The sequence below is a fragment of the Manis javanica genome, chromosome 2 (genome assembly GCF_040802235.1).
Source record: "Manis javanica isolate MJ-LG chromosome 2, MJ_LKY, whole genome shotgun sequence".
Lineage (NCBI taxonomy): Eukaryota > Metazoa > Chordata > Mammalia > Pholidota > Manidae > Manis > Manis javanica.
In genome coordinates this window covers 71,835,201-71,852,345 of record NC_133157.1, presented here as the reverse complement: position 1 = coordinate 71,852,345, position 17,145 = coordinate 71,835,201, and the positions used below count along the sequence as shown (strand labels likewise).

Here is a 17,145-nt window from a genome sequence, read left to right as displayed (position 1 = left end):
GGCCTAGTGGAGTGAAAGACCACAGGCAATTCTCTCCTCACTTTACTGCTTGTGGATTCAGAGCTTCTCATAAAGGGCCATTTTTGGTGTGAGCCAACCACTGGCACTGGGGTGGACCCATCCCTGTCTGCCTGCAACTTGTGCTTTCTATAGCAAGTATGCTGGGTGACCTTGGAGAAAATACACTCGTTTGGGCAAGTTTGATGTTTCCTTTATCCTCCCTATTATTGGAGTGTGTGTGATATGGGCCAGGACGGCCTGATCACTTTGCCCACCCCAACCAAAGAGACTTAAGGCAAAAGTTCGTTATGATTGGAAGATGACAGAGCCTGGAAATCATTTGCCATTTTGGAATGTCTAGCAGGTTCTTTACTTCATCACTGATCTTCCCCAGTTGCAACTGGAAAAGAAGCAGAATATGGTAATTATAACCTCTAGAAGGATTAGCAGGGAGGCAAGAAGAGTAGTGAAAGGAATCAAGAATCAGAACAGGTGGTTTTACTGTGGGCTGCCTTGCCCCCCTGGCCTCAGGCAAGTTACCTGAATTTCCTTATCTGCAAAGTCAACAGCCACCATTCATGGGGCCACCTCTCTCTAAGAGCTACAAAAGGGCCTGGAGCCAGACATTTCTTAGAAAATCTGATGAAAACAGTAGATCAGAGTTTAAAAACTAGCTAGAGTGGAACCCTGGCCTGGTGCGGCTTCCTGGTCTGCACCAGTGCTGACCCAGTGAACTGCCGTCAGGTAGCCTCAAACCGACGGGTTCTGCTTTTGTTTTCCCTTTCCTTAGTAAAGAAAATACAGTGTATAGAGTCTTCCTTGAATGTGAAACCTCTTGATTTTTCCATTTTCCTGGTTGCTTCAAAAGATTTTTAAAAACACTTTATTGATTGAACAAAACACACATGTGGCCTGCTTTTGGCCCGTGGGCTCTTTATATACATAGTTTCCTGCAATGGGTCCGCTTTTCTCTCTGCCTTTGCTGGTCTCAGCTTAAAAAAAAATTTTAACAGCTTTACTGAGATGTAGTTCACATATAATGTAATTCACCTGTTTAAAGTATACAATCTAATGGCTTTTAGTATATTCAGGGACATGACTGTGGAAAAGTTTAATGTGTAAGTTAGGTATAGTAAGACATTAATCATAAAATAAAACAATTACAACAGTATACTGTGATGAAAGTTATGTGGATGTTGTGGATGTTGTCTCTCTCCCCTTCTTTCTCAACATATCTTACTGTACAGTACTTACCCTTGCTCTTGTGGCCACGTGAGATGATAAAATGAAGTAACGTAAATGATGTGTGCGTTGTGACGTAGCAGCATTAGGCTAGTATTGACCTTCTGATGTATTGATTATCTGCTTCTAGACTGTGGTTGACCACAGGTAACAGAATCCATGGAAAATGAAACTGTGGATAAGGGTTCATGACCCTCTCTATATCTATGGGTCTGAGGATACCCACAGAGAATATACTATAGAACAGAGATTTTTCTGCGCATTTCATATGCTTGATGTTGCTTATAATTATCTACTACAGACCTTTTGGGATTCGTGTGAGGAACAGATATTCAGAAATGTGATTTGTAAACCCTGAAACACTATACAGCTTCAGGGATTGGTACAGGCACAAGTCCTGTGGGTATGTGATGGTGTAATGAAGTTGTTAAAGATATGTGTGGGAATCGACTATCCATGTTTGAGTCCTAGTGTCACTTTTATGAGCTGTTGTGTTCTTGAGCAAATTATTCAAACTCTGACTCAGTGTCCTCATTTCTAAAATGGAGATAATAATTGCACCTACTTCCCACATGCTCTTGGGCAGAGTTAATAAAAACAAACTGCTTTACATTGTGCCGATGGGTGTGGAGAATGTACTGAATAAACTGTCAACCTACTGCTGTGGACTGAATGTTTGTGTCTCCTGACACTCATGTTTTGAAGCCCTGACCCCTGTGTTAGTGCTACGAGGTGGAGCCTTTGGGAGGTAATAGAGTCTTGAGAGTGGAGCCCTCATGAAAGGGATCAGTGCCCTATAGGAAGAGACACAAAGAGATGATTTGTTCTCTGCCACAGGAAGATACAATGAGAAGGTGGCCATTGTAAACCAGGAAGAGGGCTCTCACCAGAACTCTAGCTTGCAGTTGCGCTAATCTTGTCTCCAAAACTCCAAAAAATAAGTGTTCATCCTATAAACCATCTAGTCCCTGGTATTCTGCTACAATAGCGCGAACTAAGCTATCCATGTTATCTTACAGAGCAGACCAGGTCATTACCTTGGAGTGGGGCAGGTTGGTATTTGAATACCAAAACATCTTCCTTCTTTCTGGAGAAAAAAGATAAACTCCACTGACCTTTTAAAGAGCCAAGAGGTTTTTGTAAATTGAGTCTTATAATCATAGGAAAGAGAATTTTCCTTCCAGAAGGATTAAAGTCATAGGGCACTTTGCATATCTTTGGCCTACATCTGTTAATCCTCAGTCCTCTCCAACCTTTGTCACCACTGTTAGTGTCTGCTTTAAAGGGATCTAATGAAGCAATGCAAAACAAAGCCAAATCCAGTCTTTGTCCTTAACCAGCTGACATAGAGCATTCACAGAGCAAAACTGACTGGAAGGTCAAGAAAGTAGATAGTGTTGTGTTAAAACAGAGAATAAAGTCCAAAGTCTTAAAATATAAACTCTTCCTAAACTTAGAGTTTTTAGGACAGTCTTCAAAAAGGCAAACTGAGGATCAAATTATGGACTGGTTTAAGACTTTACAGACTGGATCTCTGTTCTTGAAGGAAATAAAGAGGCAAAGCACTCAGGCTCACATTTAGACCTCTCGAGCTTCTTGCACGCACAGCCCTCAAGAGGGAAACTACATTCTTGGGAAGTGACGCCTGCCACGGAGGCATTTCAGACAGAAATCGCAACTTGCTGCCTGGTGTTGGGCTTCAGCAAATACTGTGTGAAGAGTAAAACAATTGTGAAGGACTCGGAGCCATTTACCCTGCGGGATCCCTTTGAGGTCCTTTTCTGTAGGGTCTTCTTGACGTCAGAGTCTCTTTTTTTAATTTTAACTGAAAGGAAAAGCTCTGTCAGGTCCAGGCTCCCAGGGAGTCTCTGGGAGTTACTGGAATTCCGATGTTTTGTCAGTTTTTGTTCTGTGGCCTACAGACAATGATTGTGTATGCAGGTGTGTGGCCTGGGTTTTGTTAACGAAAAAACCTCCATGAAACTTGTTAAAGACTGTAAGCAAGACTTTATTCAAGAGGAACTGCTGCTATGGGGGTTTTGCCGTAAGGAAGAGAGACTGGGCTCAACTCAGAATACAAGTACAAGTGGAGATTCATAACCCAGGAGCAGGATGGGGGCCAGTGGAAGGAAAATGACTGAGAGGAAACATCAGGGCTGGAGGATTCTTGCTAGACCAATTCAGCAGGACTCTTGCTGAAGGCAGGCCCAGGGGATCAGACAGCAACGGTGGGGTGGGGGATTTTACTAAACTGACGCAGCAGGATTTTTGTTAGAACTGGACTAGGTGGGCCAGGGACAGAACCCAAGGTTAGGCCTGGTCAGAAAGAGGCTCAAGTCAGAAAGAGCCTGACTCGAGCTGGCCAAGGAGAGAGGCTTTGTCACTTTGCAAGCAGAGGTGGCTACGGCTGACTGTTCCTCTTCATGATACAATCACTGAATATTGTGAGTGCTTGAGTGGCACATTCTTAAAAAAGAAAAGCTGCTTTTCCTTTGTTAAATCCCTCCTTTATAATTGCCTTTTTGACAATTTCAAGGTCTCCTCCTTACGGGTAGAATATATTTCGTCTCATCCTACCACAGCAGAGAAAATTAAATACAGAAAAAATATCTTAATGAGCAAAACCCCTTGAAAATGGAAAGCTATTCCTCATTTTGGCCTCTCAGTGATTTATAGAGAAAGGCATTGTAAGGGAGCTCTGTTCCCCTTTCCTTCCTGAGTTGCACTGGAAAGTACAGTCCATCTCAAAACAACACTGGAACTTTGAAAATCAAGTGTGACAGCCAGACACAGAAGTTGGGAAATTTAATCCTAGCAATGATATTTTGCATTTGCCAGCCTCACAGGATTCTTGGTATCCTGTTAAATTAAGTCATACACCTCAAAGAATTTTTAATCAATTGAGTTGAACATCTTAATTTAAGATTTAATCTTCAAGATGAAGATAAAAATCTTACATTAGGATTAGGATATAAGATTTAGGAAAGGGAATATTTTTAGTCGATAGCTGGTGGAAGTCTCTTGGAAAAGAATTTGCCAAAACTACATCTTGTAGAAACAAGTGTGTGAGATCCTCAGAGATGATCCTTGGTCAAACAGAGTCAGGGGAACAATGGATAGTTTCTCTCTTCTGGAGAGTCACAGTACTTGCATGTGTTTATACGGCACAAAACATTTTCTTTTCCTCCCATGCAATATCTTTGTTCTGCAGGATATACTTGACAAAACTCGAGTACAGTGCTCCTGTGTGTGACTAGCTCAGCTAGGCAGTGGGAATACTGCAATGAACAAGACGGTTCTCCATCTTTTGGGGCTTCAAGTGTACTGGGTCTAAATAGATCATGGCAGTAGTACAGTCCATGTGGATAGACACAGAACTCTCAGAGGCATGTGCAAAGAGATCCTGACTTAGAGATGCAGTTTCTAGGAAGGTTTTCTAGAAGACATGATGCCTAAATTGGTGGAGAAAGGAGGGGGCAGAGGGAATCCCTGGCAGAGAGAACCGTACAGAGGGAACACTAGGCAAATTCAGAAAATTCGGAGTAGTTCAGTATGTTTGGAGTGTAGAGTTTGAGGTAGGGAGGGACAAAAGATGAGGTGAGAGAGGGGGCACCTCAGATGTGGTAAGCAGTGGGGCTGTAAACCTTGTGAAGGGCTGTTAAATTTTATCCTGAAGACAGTGGGGGGACTGCTGAAAGGGTTTCATGAGAATGACTTGTTTGCTTTCTCACTTTCAGAAGATTATAGGCTTTATTGTAGAGAATGGTTGAAGAAGGGAAATGGGGAGGCAAAAAGACCAGACGGGAGGCCATCGAGGCAAAAATTCAAGGTGACTTTAGGATAGTGGCACTATAGGTGTGGAGAGGTGGGCAGATTCAAGGGGTATTTAAGAGAGAATCAGTAGGTCTTGGTGGTAGATTGAATGGGAAGTAAGGATGGCGGAGACTTAAGATGCATACTCTGGTTTCTAACCTGCACACCTGGGTACACTGAGGGATACTTTGGGAATACAGGAGGGGAGATAGGTTTTGGTGGGGGAAATGAGAGGTACAGATTTAGGCAGGTTAATCTGAAGAAAGGTTTTCTTTTATTTCTTTTTAAACCTGGTGAGGTAACCAGGGTAGTTTTTATATACCCAGTCAGCTGAGTTGCATGTGATGAATGGACAGCCCACAGTCAATGGGAAACAAAAACCCAAAGCCCTGTCCTCTAACTTCTGTTCTTTTCCAATTGCTAGTTTCCAAAGAAGTTGGGACTTTTGTAGCTAATAATTGGAAAACCAGTCCGCCTCAGTGAAATTTTTTGGTTGCAGTCTTCTGGTCTTTAGATATGTTGTTGCTATTCAATATTCACATATTTTCAAAGTTCTGTGGCAAATGCCTTTTAACTTCTGAACACTAACTTCTCATTCTAAGCCATTTTGGATGCTTAAAGAGGTTGTTGTTCTTTAGGCAATAAAGCTTTTTGTGTATTTTATTTTTTAATTATTTTTAAATTGAAGGAGTTTGGTCACCTCAAAATCCTTTTGGAAAGAAGCTTAGTATTAAAAATAAAAATACTGTGCTTCCCCTAAAGCAACTAAATGCATTATGTTTGGTGTATTCTTTAATGCTTAAAAGTTATTAGTAACTCATACCTTTGCTTATAATTGGTACAATCTCTATGGAAACAGTGTGGCAGTACCTGAATTAACTTAAAAATTTCACTTGTAGGTTTTTATCCTACAAATAAACACGCACAGGAAAACTATGTTGTATGTATTTTGGTTAAATAAATTATGGAACTTCCACACAAAGGAAGATAAGCTAGCCCCCAAAAGAATGAAGCAGCTGTATATTACAAATATATAAGGATGTCCAAGTTATTAATAAATGAGGAGAAAGCAAAGTGCAGAATAGTGTGGATAATATGCCTCTATGGAAAAATTTTTTTTGGTGTATGCTTATAAATGCATAGACTATCTTTAGAAGAATATACAAACTAATAAAGATTCCTTTGAGAGAGGAAATTGTATGACTGGAATGCAAGGGAAGGAGGGAGACTGAATTTTTCCTTGTATCATCTGTTGTACTTTGTGGATTTTATACCATGTGCAAAGTTACCTATTAAAAAAAAGAGTTGCTGGGACCTGGCTTAAATGTTCAATGAATGATAGAGTGAAGGCTTAGAATATGAGAACTAAGCGTCAATAAAACAACTATTAACATTACGGCAAATCTGTTTTGTTTGTTGCTATGTGGCAATTTGGCACACAGTTGTAAAAGGTAATTACCTAAGGTGATTATAATTAATTTTTAAGAAATGGAAGTGGTGTGCCTATCTCTAAGTGCACCTAAAGGATGTTTATGAAAATTTCCAGCTGAACATGAACAACTGGAAATTACTTTAATAATTGCTCCCTGGGGTCAGTTACCCAGGGAGAATAATATTTCTCCAGTTTGCTGATAGAAATTTCATACAGACTAGAGAAGAAAGCAAGATTACCTTGTTCTTTCTCCCTCCTTCACTTCTGCTCATTATACCTTGCCCTGACTTGTCCAGTTGCTGAGTGGTCCCTGATTACATTTACTCTCCACCCCAAATTCCTATTTGCTAAGTGTTAGATGCCTGCAGACTGGTGTATTCTGAGGCACAGCTCTAGGTTAGCATATTAGGGATATCCCTGGAAACTTGTGTGGCGGTTTTCTCCATAGGGTGTCAGGTGAGATACTACTGGTGTTCTCCATCTACCCTAAGTTTGGTGGATCCCCTGCTGAGAGAGCATCGTACGTGGTTTGCGAGCCTCACCGTGGACTGGACTCTGCTGCTGGTGGGCTGGAAATGCTGGTGACGGAAAGCAGTGCTGTGCGTGCATGTGTGCAGATAGCTCCTGCCCTCTTTTCTCTTTCTAGGCCAGAGGGGCCATGGAGAATGTTGGGATTTACAGCCTTCCAAGCTAACGGAACTATGACTTTCTGTAGATACAGATAATAGAGTCTTGATTACCAAAAAGGAAGTTTGTCATCTCCTCCTTGCTTCTATCAGAAGAGGAAGCATTTTCGTCAAGGCTGAGCCTTCCTCCCTGGCTTTCTATACCATTTCTTTCCCTGACCCTACCCCCCAAAGTAATTTTCTAAAATAATTTTCATGCTTTCTTGCATCTTCACTCTCTTTCTTTTTATTGACTTCTCTTTTATCTACAAACAAGGTCCAGGTTTTTTTTAACATAAAATAAACTTGTTCCAACTCTGCCTATTAAACACAGTGTACAGAGCTCTGGTGCTGGTACCAGGGAGAACCTTCTTCTTATCTGTAAAGAGGTAAAAATAATTGTATCCTTCACAAACTTGTCACTATTGCTCTAGCTAAAGCATTATAAAGCATGTAGCACAGCCGTTGGCATATATGAAAGGCTATATTAATGTTGGCTTTCGCTTTATATTGTTGACCTAGTGGCTGTTGTTTTTAATATTGTTTCTCCCAAGAGTAGCTTACACTAGCTACCTCCTCTGTTTTGCAACCTGTTTCTTGAATCTGTCTCAATCTGATTGTTCCTCAGGGACAAAGTTGCCATCCTCCTTATTTCCTTTGCAGTATTAAACACATCTCATTTTTTCTTTGAAAGTTCCCACTTTAGTAATAGGGCAAGCTTTTTCATTATTGAGAGAAACTTTCTACCTTCTCTACTTCAGGTATCAGGTCACCATCCTGATTAGTAACTCTCTACTCTTCATTCCCCGAAATCTTCTGTACCCTGTGCTTAAATGTTTCCAAAGATTCTTTGTTCTTTCCTCTTCTTGTCCTCTGCTCTCCAATGACCTCATGGTGTTAACCATCCCATTACATGGATGTCCCCTAATTTCTCCTCCAGGCCTAAATCTCTGCATTTCTAACCATCATGGAATTATGTCACCACATTACAATTGCATCTCAAAACCTTTGTCATCTTTCAAAGACTTTCCTAAGTTCCAAGTCCCCTAGGAAGTCTTCCCAAATATCTGTAGGCAGAAGGGATTTCTCCTTCTGAGGAGTCTCTCATCTTGCTCTTCTGCCATACTTGGTATCTATTTGTAAACATAGTTTCTTCTCCTTTGGTGTTGCTCTTTAGGACATAATTTTATTTATTTACTTTTATTAGAATGACATGATATGCCAATTGATGTATTTATTAATGAACAAATGAATGAATGAATAAAGCTGTCATCCTTAGAGGTATCAGCTTTTAAAGGAAGAGTAGGTAAGCTAATAGAACATATCCTACCTATGGGTTCTGAAGGACTGATCCTCCACTTGTTATACTTTAATGACATCTTTGGGAGGGAGGATGTGGTAGACACTAAAGTCAGCTGTAATTGTAAAAATGAATGCAGTCAAAATTATCCTTCAAAAGTCCCTTTCATTGCTTATAAAGTATAGGACATGAAGGTTTGACCTCTTAATTGCTCTTTCTTTATGGTGGAACTTTCTTCAGTTGAGTCAGATTAAATAGGGGATGTTGAAATGTTACAGTGCCATCAGATGCAATCATTGAGATGAGAAGCACAGATTAAGACATGCGTGTGGGACCTGAGACCAACCAGGAAACAGGAGGTCCTGTCTCTCAACTCACACTCACCCTTGTGCCTACATGCAATCAACTTTTGGGCAATGGTTGTCTATATGTGGTACAGGGACTCCTTACAGAGGAGGGTTCTCAAGGATTAAAATAATTTTCATAATGTTACTGAAAAATTATTTGCCTTTTTTTACTCATTCTTTCATGAGTTTACAAGGTTGTTTGAGGTTATATGATGAATCCACAATCTCTAAAAAGGTTATTAAATACTATTTTCTTTTCCAACTACAAGTCTGTCTGAAACCATTTTCCTTCATATACTTCAACCAAAATCACTTATTACAACAGATTGAATACAGAAGCAGATTGCTCTCTTAAGACAGACATGAAAGGATTTATAAAATTACAAGACAACACTCTTTTCCATAAATTAAAAAAAATTTTTTTCATGAAAATATATTATGTTCACAAGGAAGAGATTTTAAAAAAGCATTTTTTCACTTTTGAAGGCTCTTTTTTATTGACATATCATTGATATACAATCTTATATTTGTTTCAAATATACAACACAGTGGTTCAATAGTTATCCATATTATTAAATCCATACCCCTACTAGTGCAGTTACTATCTGTCAACACAGAAAGATGTTACAGAATCATTGGCTATCTTCTCCATGCTCTACTACTATCTCCATGACCAGCTCATAGTATGAGTGAGAATTTTTGTGCTCCTTCATACACCTTATCGTCTCCACCCTCTCCCCTAACCCCTCCCCCATGGTGACCAGTCACTTCTCAGTGTCTGAGGCTACTGCTGTTTTGTTGATTCTGTTTTGCTTTGTTTTTATTGCAATAGGTATATTATTGTTATTTTAAAATGAACTAATAAGTAAAGTTCCAGTTCTCATTTTTAATATCTAAATTAGAAATTTAATTTTTAATGAGGTAGACATACTCATACAAAAAGAAAAGTTTTCTAGAGGTCCTTGGTAATTTTTCATGAAGATGAAGGGGTCCTAAACCAAAAAAGTTTGAGAATTACTAACAATAAAGTTTGGCTATAATATACTCCGAACAGGGAATGGGATTGAAGTTGCACACACTTTATACATTTTTTCTCTCTCATCTTTCTTCTAGCCCTCTCTTATTCTTTAACAAATATTTTGAATTTTGTCCTAGTTAAGTAAGAAGCAAAATCCTGTTGCAATATTCTTTCTGCTGTACTATGTGGAGAAAATAAAACGAGTACTCTCCATTGCATATATAAAACTTACTATGGATGTTAGTACATAAAATTGCCTTTAACCCATAATTGCTAATAAAGGCTTTATTGTCTAAAAGGATGGTGGGTTTCCTAAAAGTCAATTATTTAAGAATATAGCTTCACAAATAATGAAGCTTAGGGCAAAAGAGTATAGTTTCACCCCCCAAATGTTAGAATATGTAGTTCACTTGGATGCAGCCCTAGTAAAGTTTTAGGTAATTTAACAAGATACTTAGAGAATAAATAAAGACCCTCTGTGAACATGGATAACAAATTTGTGGTATTTTGCTGCTTGCAAATTGGAGAAGATTGAGTGTATCTAATCTGAAAATCTTAACACATTAGAGTGGTCATACAGCAAATAGGCCTAGCATTGGACTAAATGCTGTATTTTGCTCTCAGGTTCAGTTGTAAAGAACACTCATAAAGGAACCTGCCATTGGCTTCTCCCTTCTTATCAAAGTGATTTAACACGATTTGAAATTATGAATGTTTTGTATGCTCATTTTATTCCCCAGGAGACTGGGTAAGGCTGAAGCATGTGTGACAGCAGGGAAGGATGCCTTCTTGCTGCTCTTTGAAATTGTGTTTTGGGACTGATATAAGGTGGGCTTTCACCAACTTGGGAAGAGGAGGGATGAGGTCTGACATTATTTTACTTTGAACCTTTATGATCTGCTTTACTTGATGGGTCACGTAGTTCTTCTAATTCCCCATTAGGCTCTGTGGGGAATTCATAAATGTTTTACTCATGTACTTGTGAGTCTATATGAGCTAGGCATGCATTCTGAAGTTCTGAATGTCTTTGGTCAACAAGGCAGTATATGAAAATATTAGTAAAATTTCTCACCTGGACAGGAGCAGTGGCATTTTAGGGGACTGTGAGTCATTTAGTTGACATTCCACTTTTAAAGATGTTACCAAAAAAAATCATTACCAGCAAAATAGTGTTCACCTTTTATTACCCAAAATGTAGACAGCATAGAAGGTTTTTTATATTCTTTATGAAGTACTCCTAAATGCTGCCTCCTGTAAAGATTATTTCCAGTGAGATCAACTTGAGGCAGTGTTGGTGAGCCAGATCCTTGGGATTTGGTTATTTTAGGTTTGGATACCCTTTGCCTGATACTCTTAATCTTGGATCAAGTGAGTCTCCTGAGGTATCTCTGCAGGATGTGGACAAACCCCGAGAAGACCCTGAGCTGACTCTTCCAAGTGGATGGGCCAGCTTTGCACCAAGCAGTGGCCTGGAGCTCATAGACGATGCTCTGAGGAAGTCCACCTGCCTGGCGCTCAGCCCCAAGGGAGGAGCTGTGTAGAGAAGATGACATATGTCTATCTGGAGCCTGGAAGTACTACTTCTCTATTTGATCCTTACTGTTGCTTCTCTAGTGTTAGAGATTCCAAGATAAATAAGTTAATGCCCTGTCTTGAAGTAGATTATGATAATTGTTAAGAGAAAAACAACTGACTAAGGGCAAGTAAGTACTGAGCGCTGTGATGTGTATGAGATAGAGTAGGGACCACAAAAATGGGAGTAAGTAGTCAGTTTCACCTGGAAAAGTATCTGTTAGGTGTTAGGTTTTTTAAAGTTACAAAAGGTCTAAAGAGAGAAAAATGATGGTCTGTTACCTATGTGCTCCTTCACCCCAATCATAGGGGCCTCTGAATGTTAATGAAAAAATTCATGCACACATCCAGAATAATTTTTTCTTTTAATTAAGAATGCCTCTAAGATGATGCCTTCTCAAGATCACTGTGAGAAAATCTGTTATCTGGAAACCCTAAAAGCTCCAGTGTAGAAATACTTTCTGTGAGGGCAGGCATTAAATCATCTATAGCTACTGTTAGAGGGTTAGTCTTTGGACATTTCTTTGCTATCCCCCCAACCCCCATCTCAGACCTAGAATTGTATGTGAAACCCGATTGTGTTTTAGGGTGGGGAAAATTGTGTGGCCACCCCTGAGCCTGAGACCAACACTTTTTCCCTTCTTTGTCCTGTGCCTTTCCCTTCTCCCAATAACAACAATTAAAAAATAAACAAAACCCTGTAGTATATAAAAAACATCCAGCCATGATAGGTGCAGGAATGGCATAATCTATGTTGTCAACTACCACCGCTGGGAAGATTTTCTGTGATAAATGACAGAAGCCCGCACATTGGGTGTTTGTCCTCAGTAGATGAAGCCTGTAGTATCAGAAAGAGCAAAGATTTGGCTCCCAGTAGTTCTCCATTGAACTGAACATGAAGGCCTTCTCCATAAGTGCTGCAGGGTATCTTGAAAAGGCTGCTATTATGAGACAGAGCAGGGGAAAAAGCAAAGTTGTAAACTGAGATTTGTTTGAGACACTTGCAACTGAGGCAGGCCTGCTTTTCTTTTCCTGTAGTCTTGAGATAAGATATGGGAGCTCAGGAGGAAAGTTTCCATGTTATGGTTATGTATAGCATAGGTTTCCTGTTTATACCTTTGAAGGGAAAAATGTATACATGGATTCCTGAAGTTCTATTTTAAGTATGTTCATTTTGTAGCTCATTCAACAATTATTGGGTCAGGCCCTGGGGCAACAGAAATGACTGGTATGGCCTGTAGAGGCTGGAGTCTGGGGGGATAAAGTGAACCTGTAAAAGTCACTCATTTCTAGTATGAGTGATCCTAGGAGGGAGATTTGGAGGTCAAGAAGTATTTTTCTATGAAAAAATACATCAACGTTAAGTTCCCAGGCCACTAACCAAAAGCTTATTTTTATTAGGTTTGATATTACCAACAATAATAGCTAAGCTTTATTGAGACTTAATAAATTTCAGGGAGAATTCTAAGCCTTTAATTTATCTATTCCTTTTTACAGCCCTATGAGGTGTTATCTCCATTTTTAACATATGAACAAGTGGGCGTGAATAAATTAATTTGTCCAGGTAGTCCTGCTAGTCCGTGATCTTCCCTTCTAAAAGAGAGTGGTAGATGGGTTCCTAAGGTAGGGATCCTTTTGGATCTGTTTTTAATAGTTAATTGGTACACATGAAGTTTAATTTATGTCAGTTTATTATCTGCTTCCTCCTTTAATTCTAAGTTCCTTTAGAGTAAGGACCTTGTCTTGCCATGGAATTCCCCGTATGTAGCATGGAGGACTCCCCAAAATATTTGTTGCATGAATTCAAAATGAAGAGCTCTTCAAAAAAAATTCCCTGTAGCTCCTTTCTCAGTGCTTTGCAAAATGAATAAATGTAATTGATAATGTTTTTGAATAGGGCACAGGGCTTACTGATTCTAAAAGGCTGTGTTATTTCTTGTTATAATAAATGGATTTTGAATTTAGTTTATTTCATTCTAAGTTCTGTGACTCTGAATTTTTCCAAATTTGTGTGTTTTTTTGTGCTTTACCAATTTAGTGAATATGTTTTAATACGTTAAAAAAAGTTGATGATGCAAAAGGGATAAAAGGACAGAATGATTTAAGAAGAGTTGGATTTTTATCTTTGGAATGCTTCTCTTGTTTATAGATATGTTTAACACGCACAGGAACTGATCAATCAATCTCTCCTCACCCCCCAACATTGCTTACCAAGATCTCAATTCTGGTTATACACAGTTCCATTCAAGAGTCAACAGTAATGTTTAGGGTTGGTGCATATTGAACAAGATCCATGAGTTTAATATTGGTATGTCAAGGATTCCATAAATGGCCTCGTTTGTAATTGTAGGAGAGGAAAAACTTTTCCTCTGCTCTCCTAGGTTTCATTGCTGGTTCTCTGAAATAAACTGACAGACAATGGGCCGACTGACAGAAGAAAAGTTATACAAACTTACTAACTGTTAATGTTACATGCATACAGGAAAGCAAAAGTAAATATCCCAAAAAGGGTATTTGAGATTTTGAAATTTATATGTTGCCTTAATAAAGGAAGATTTGGGAGAATGTGGGCAATTTAGGAGAGAATAAATAATTTTTTGGAAAAGATGAATGGGCCCTTAGAGGAATAGGTGGGAGTTGGGATAGTTGATGGCAAAGTTTGTCTGGGTGTGGTGTGACTTCTAACCTCCCTTGTGATAAGAGTCAATGTTCCCTGGGGAGGGGAGGGTGAAACTCCCAGGGAGGGGATTTATAACAATTGACTTCCTTTTGGAGGATCTGTCTTTATGCAGATAAGGGGAGTAGAGAAAACCTCTCTGCATTGGCTGTTTTTTAAATGCCTAAAGCTCAAAATAATCAATATACCACAGAACCATATTTTAGATTCCTTCATAATCATCTGGAAACCTGAGGAGAGTGTGATGAGGAGGTTATCAGAGCTGGATCTGTAACAGGTTTTCTGGCCCAGTGCTTTTCCTTTCCTTTCAATGCTGCCCCGATATATAAGTGTATACAGAATTATATCCACACTTACACTTTTATACCATATAGCTCTCAAATATTTTCATATTAGGAGGAGGCCCGATATATAAGTGTATACAGAATTATATCCACACTTACACTTTTATACCATATAGCTCTCAAATATTTTCATATTAGGAGGAGGCCGAGCCCATCAGTTGGTTGTGTATTATTGTGGATCCAGGGTCCTTTGCTTCTAGACGTAGAACACTCTATGGAAGAGCTTGGCTATTATGTGAATTTCGTAGAAGGGAGAGATCTTATTAGGAGGACAAGTGCATACCAGTGTGTCATGTGGATCTAGGAACAGTGATAGCCTACGCAACACAGCTAATGGTACGTCCTGCTTGCAGCCTGTGTATTGAATTGTCAACCTAAATAAAGAGGTAAACTGAGGCCAGCTCAGATGATCAGAAATTGAGTTTATTTGGGACTAGCAGAGGAATTGCTGTTCGGGAAATGCATGCTGTAGCGAGTTACAGGTGAGTCTGCTCAGGATTTGGGACAGGCTGTATTTACGGGCAAGGAGTGCAAACAGCAGGGAGTCGCTTCGAGTCCAAACATTAAGTTCACTGGCTTGAAGATGGGGAGAGATTCTTTTTGGATGTTCATGGTCAGGAGATGAGCCTCACTTTTCTGTAAATCAGGCATTTGTGGGAAATATGTTTCTCAGTTTTTTAAGTTCTGTTCTGAGGGTGTTTGCGTGAGATTCTCCGTTTCCTATCTTTCATTCCATTTTAGACTGAAATCCTTCCACAGAATCTTGCTGAGGTTGCATCTCTCCTTACACACTTCCCAGCTCCCTGTGCAATTTTCACCAAAGTTGGGCTTCATGAATAAGAATTTTGTCTGAGAACCTGATATCCACTCTATAGGATTATGGTGCAAGATTTGAAAGTGACTTTTAGCAGAATTAAGAGAACACATCAGTTAGATGTGTTCTTCCTCACTAGAATTTTGTGCATTTAGGGACCTTTCACTTAAGGTGAGATTATGGATCAATTAACTTTGTGGATATTTTTGTGTTCACCTTTGGCTTGTGTCTGTGTTGTCTGCAATGGAAGCCAGTAAATGCTTAGCCTGATTGGGATTGGAAGCCAGTAAATGCTTAGCCTGATTGGGATTGGTCTTGGCATTTTAATTGGTGTCCAAGATATTTAATGCATCTTGTACCTGAACCTCTGTGGTTACATTGCTTTCTCACTTAATTAGAATACCAAAATAATAACACTTTCTATTCAGTCTCAGAAATCCTGGATTGAAGGAGTGTTCAACAAAAGAGAATGCAACAAAATCATACCCAGCTCTAAAGACCCTCACAGGTACAGCTTTTGATTAAATTTTTCTTTTTAAAGCAATATTATTTTGAAGACTGTGGAGATTTAGAGATATGACTTGTCTAGAGAATTTAATAATGTGATATGTAAACAGTATTTATTTTAAATAAATGTTTGCTTCTTTGTTGTAATAGACATAACACGTGATTATTGTAGGAAATCTGGTAGGAACATGGACCTTGCCGATTTTGTCCCTTACTCCAACCCTAGTGCTATGACAGTGCCTGGCAGCGGAGAGGCTCCTGATAAACATCTTTTATGATGTAGTGAAGTAGAAAGAAGACAAAAGTTCATCATAATGACATCACTCTGATGGAGCCACTGTTACTATTGTGGAGGATTTCATTCCACTGTTTTTTCTTTGATGCTCCTGTTCCCCTTAGTGGGAGAATAGTCATCAGGGAAATGTCTTGTGCTGCATCCATAACTCACACAGGTTTGGATAAAAACATACAACTTCTGAATATTGAATGTTCAAAATCTTGTTGCTTATCCCCCACTACAGTGTTTATGGAAAAAGTGATTGGGAAAATTCAGGACACTGTACTCAGATGATACAAACAGTTGATTTTGGGTCCATCTCCCTTCCTTAGGCTTTTTGTTTGAACAATGGGCAGCAGAATGGAACGACTTTAGTTTGAATATCCTAAGTGTTTGACAGTCCTTTAGAAGCTCTACTTGTAGAGCAAAGTTAAAAACAGCAGCTAGTGCAAAACAAAACAAAACAAGAAAAACCCAAAACCAAAAAACAAAAAACCCTCAGAAGCTACTGCAAAGATAGGGGAAGACAGGGCTATGGAAAATTCCCCAGGGTACTTTGCTCCTTGGAAGTAAGATTGGATGGCATTGCCCTTGGAGAAAATAAATTAAAAGGAAGAAATATAGAAGAACAGTATTTTAATTAGGGAACCACTCTATTTTTAGATTCCTTTGAGCATTTAGAAATCACAGCTGTGCGCTTATGAAGGGGGAGTGTGGTGAGGTCACTGAAATTCTAATTCTTTGGGGATGACTAAAATATGATCCTTGGTTTTGTTAAATATTTACTAGTCCCACCCTCATTGAATTACCTGTGACTTGTAAGCCTTGTGGTTAGAAATTCTCACTTTACCTGTTTATAAAATGTTTACAGAACACCAAGGTAACCTTTTTTTGCCCCTTTCATCTTTTATGACTCTTGTAATGTGATGGTGGCTGCAGTGAAAGGCAGACTGAGCTCAGGCAGCTCCTGCTTCTGTAAATGGGAAATCATCTTTACAGTAACCTTGACCCTCACAAAAAGTGAGGGGAGTACAGACCACTAGCCCATAGACTCAGGAAGAATGTCAGTGATCATAATTCCATATTATGGAATGCTCCAAGATATACTACATTTTATAGGAAAAAGGCAGTCTCTAT

At 39.2% G+C, this 17,145-nt stretch overlaps 1 protein-coding gene across 4 annotated transcripts in view; it reads left to right on the top strand.

Moving 5' to 3' along the window:
- The window catches only part of TRPM6 (transient receptor potential cation channel subfamily M member 6), a 172,459-nt gene that overhangs the window by 37,886 nt on the left and 117,428 nt on the right, over window positions 1-17,145 (top strand). For all 4 annotated transcript variants that reach the window (XM_036991352.2, XM_073228659.1, XM_073228658.1 and 1 more), the window contains exon 2: window positions 15,653-15,732. In XM_036991352.2, the coding sequence (XP_036847247.2) occupies window positions 15,653-15,732 (80 nt within the window). The remainder of the gene's footprint in view (window positions 1-15,652; window positions 15,733-17,145) is intronic.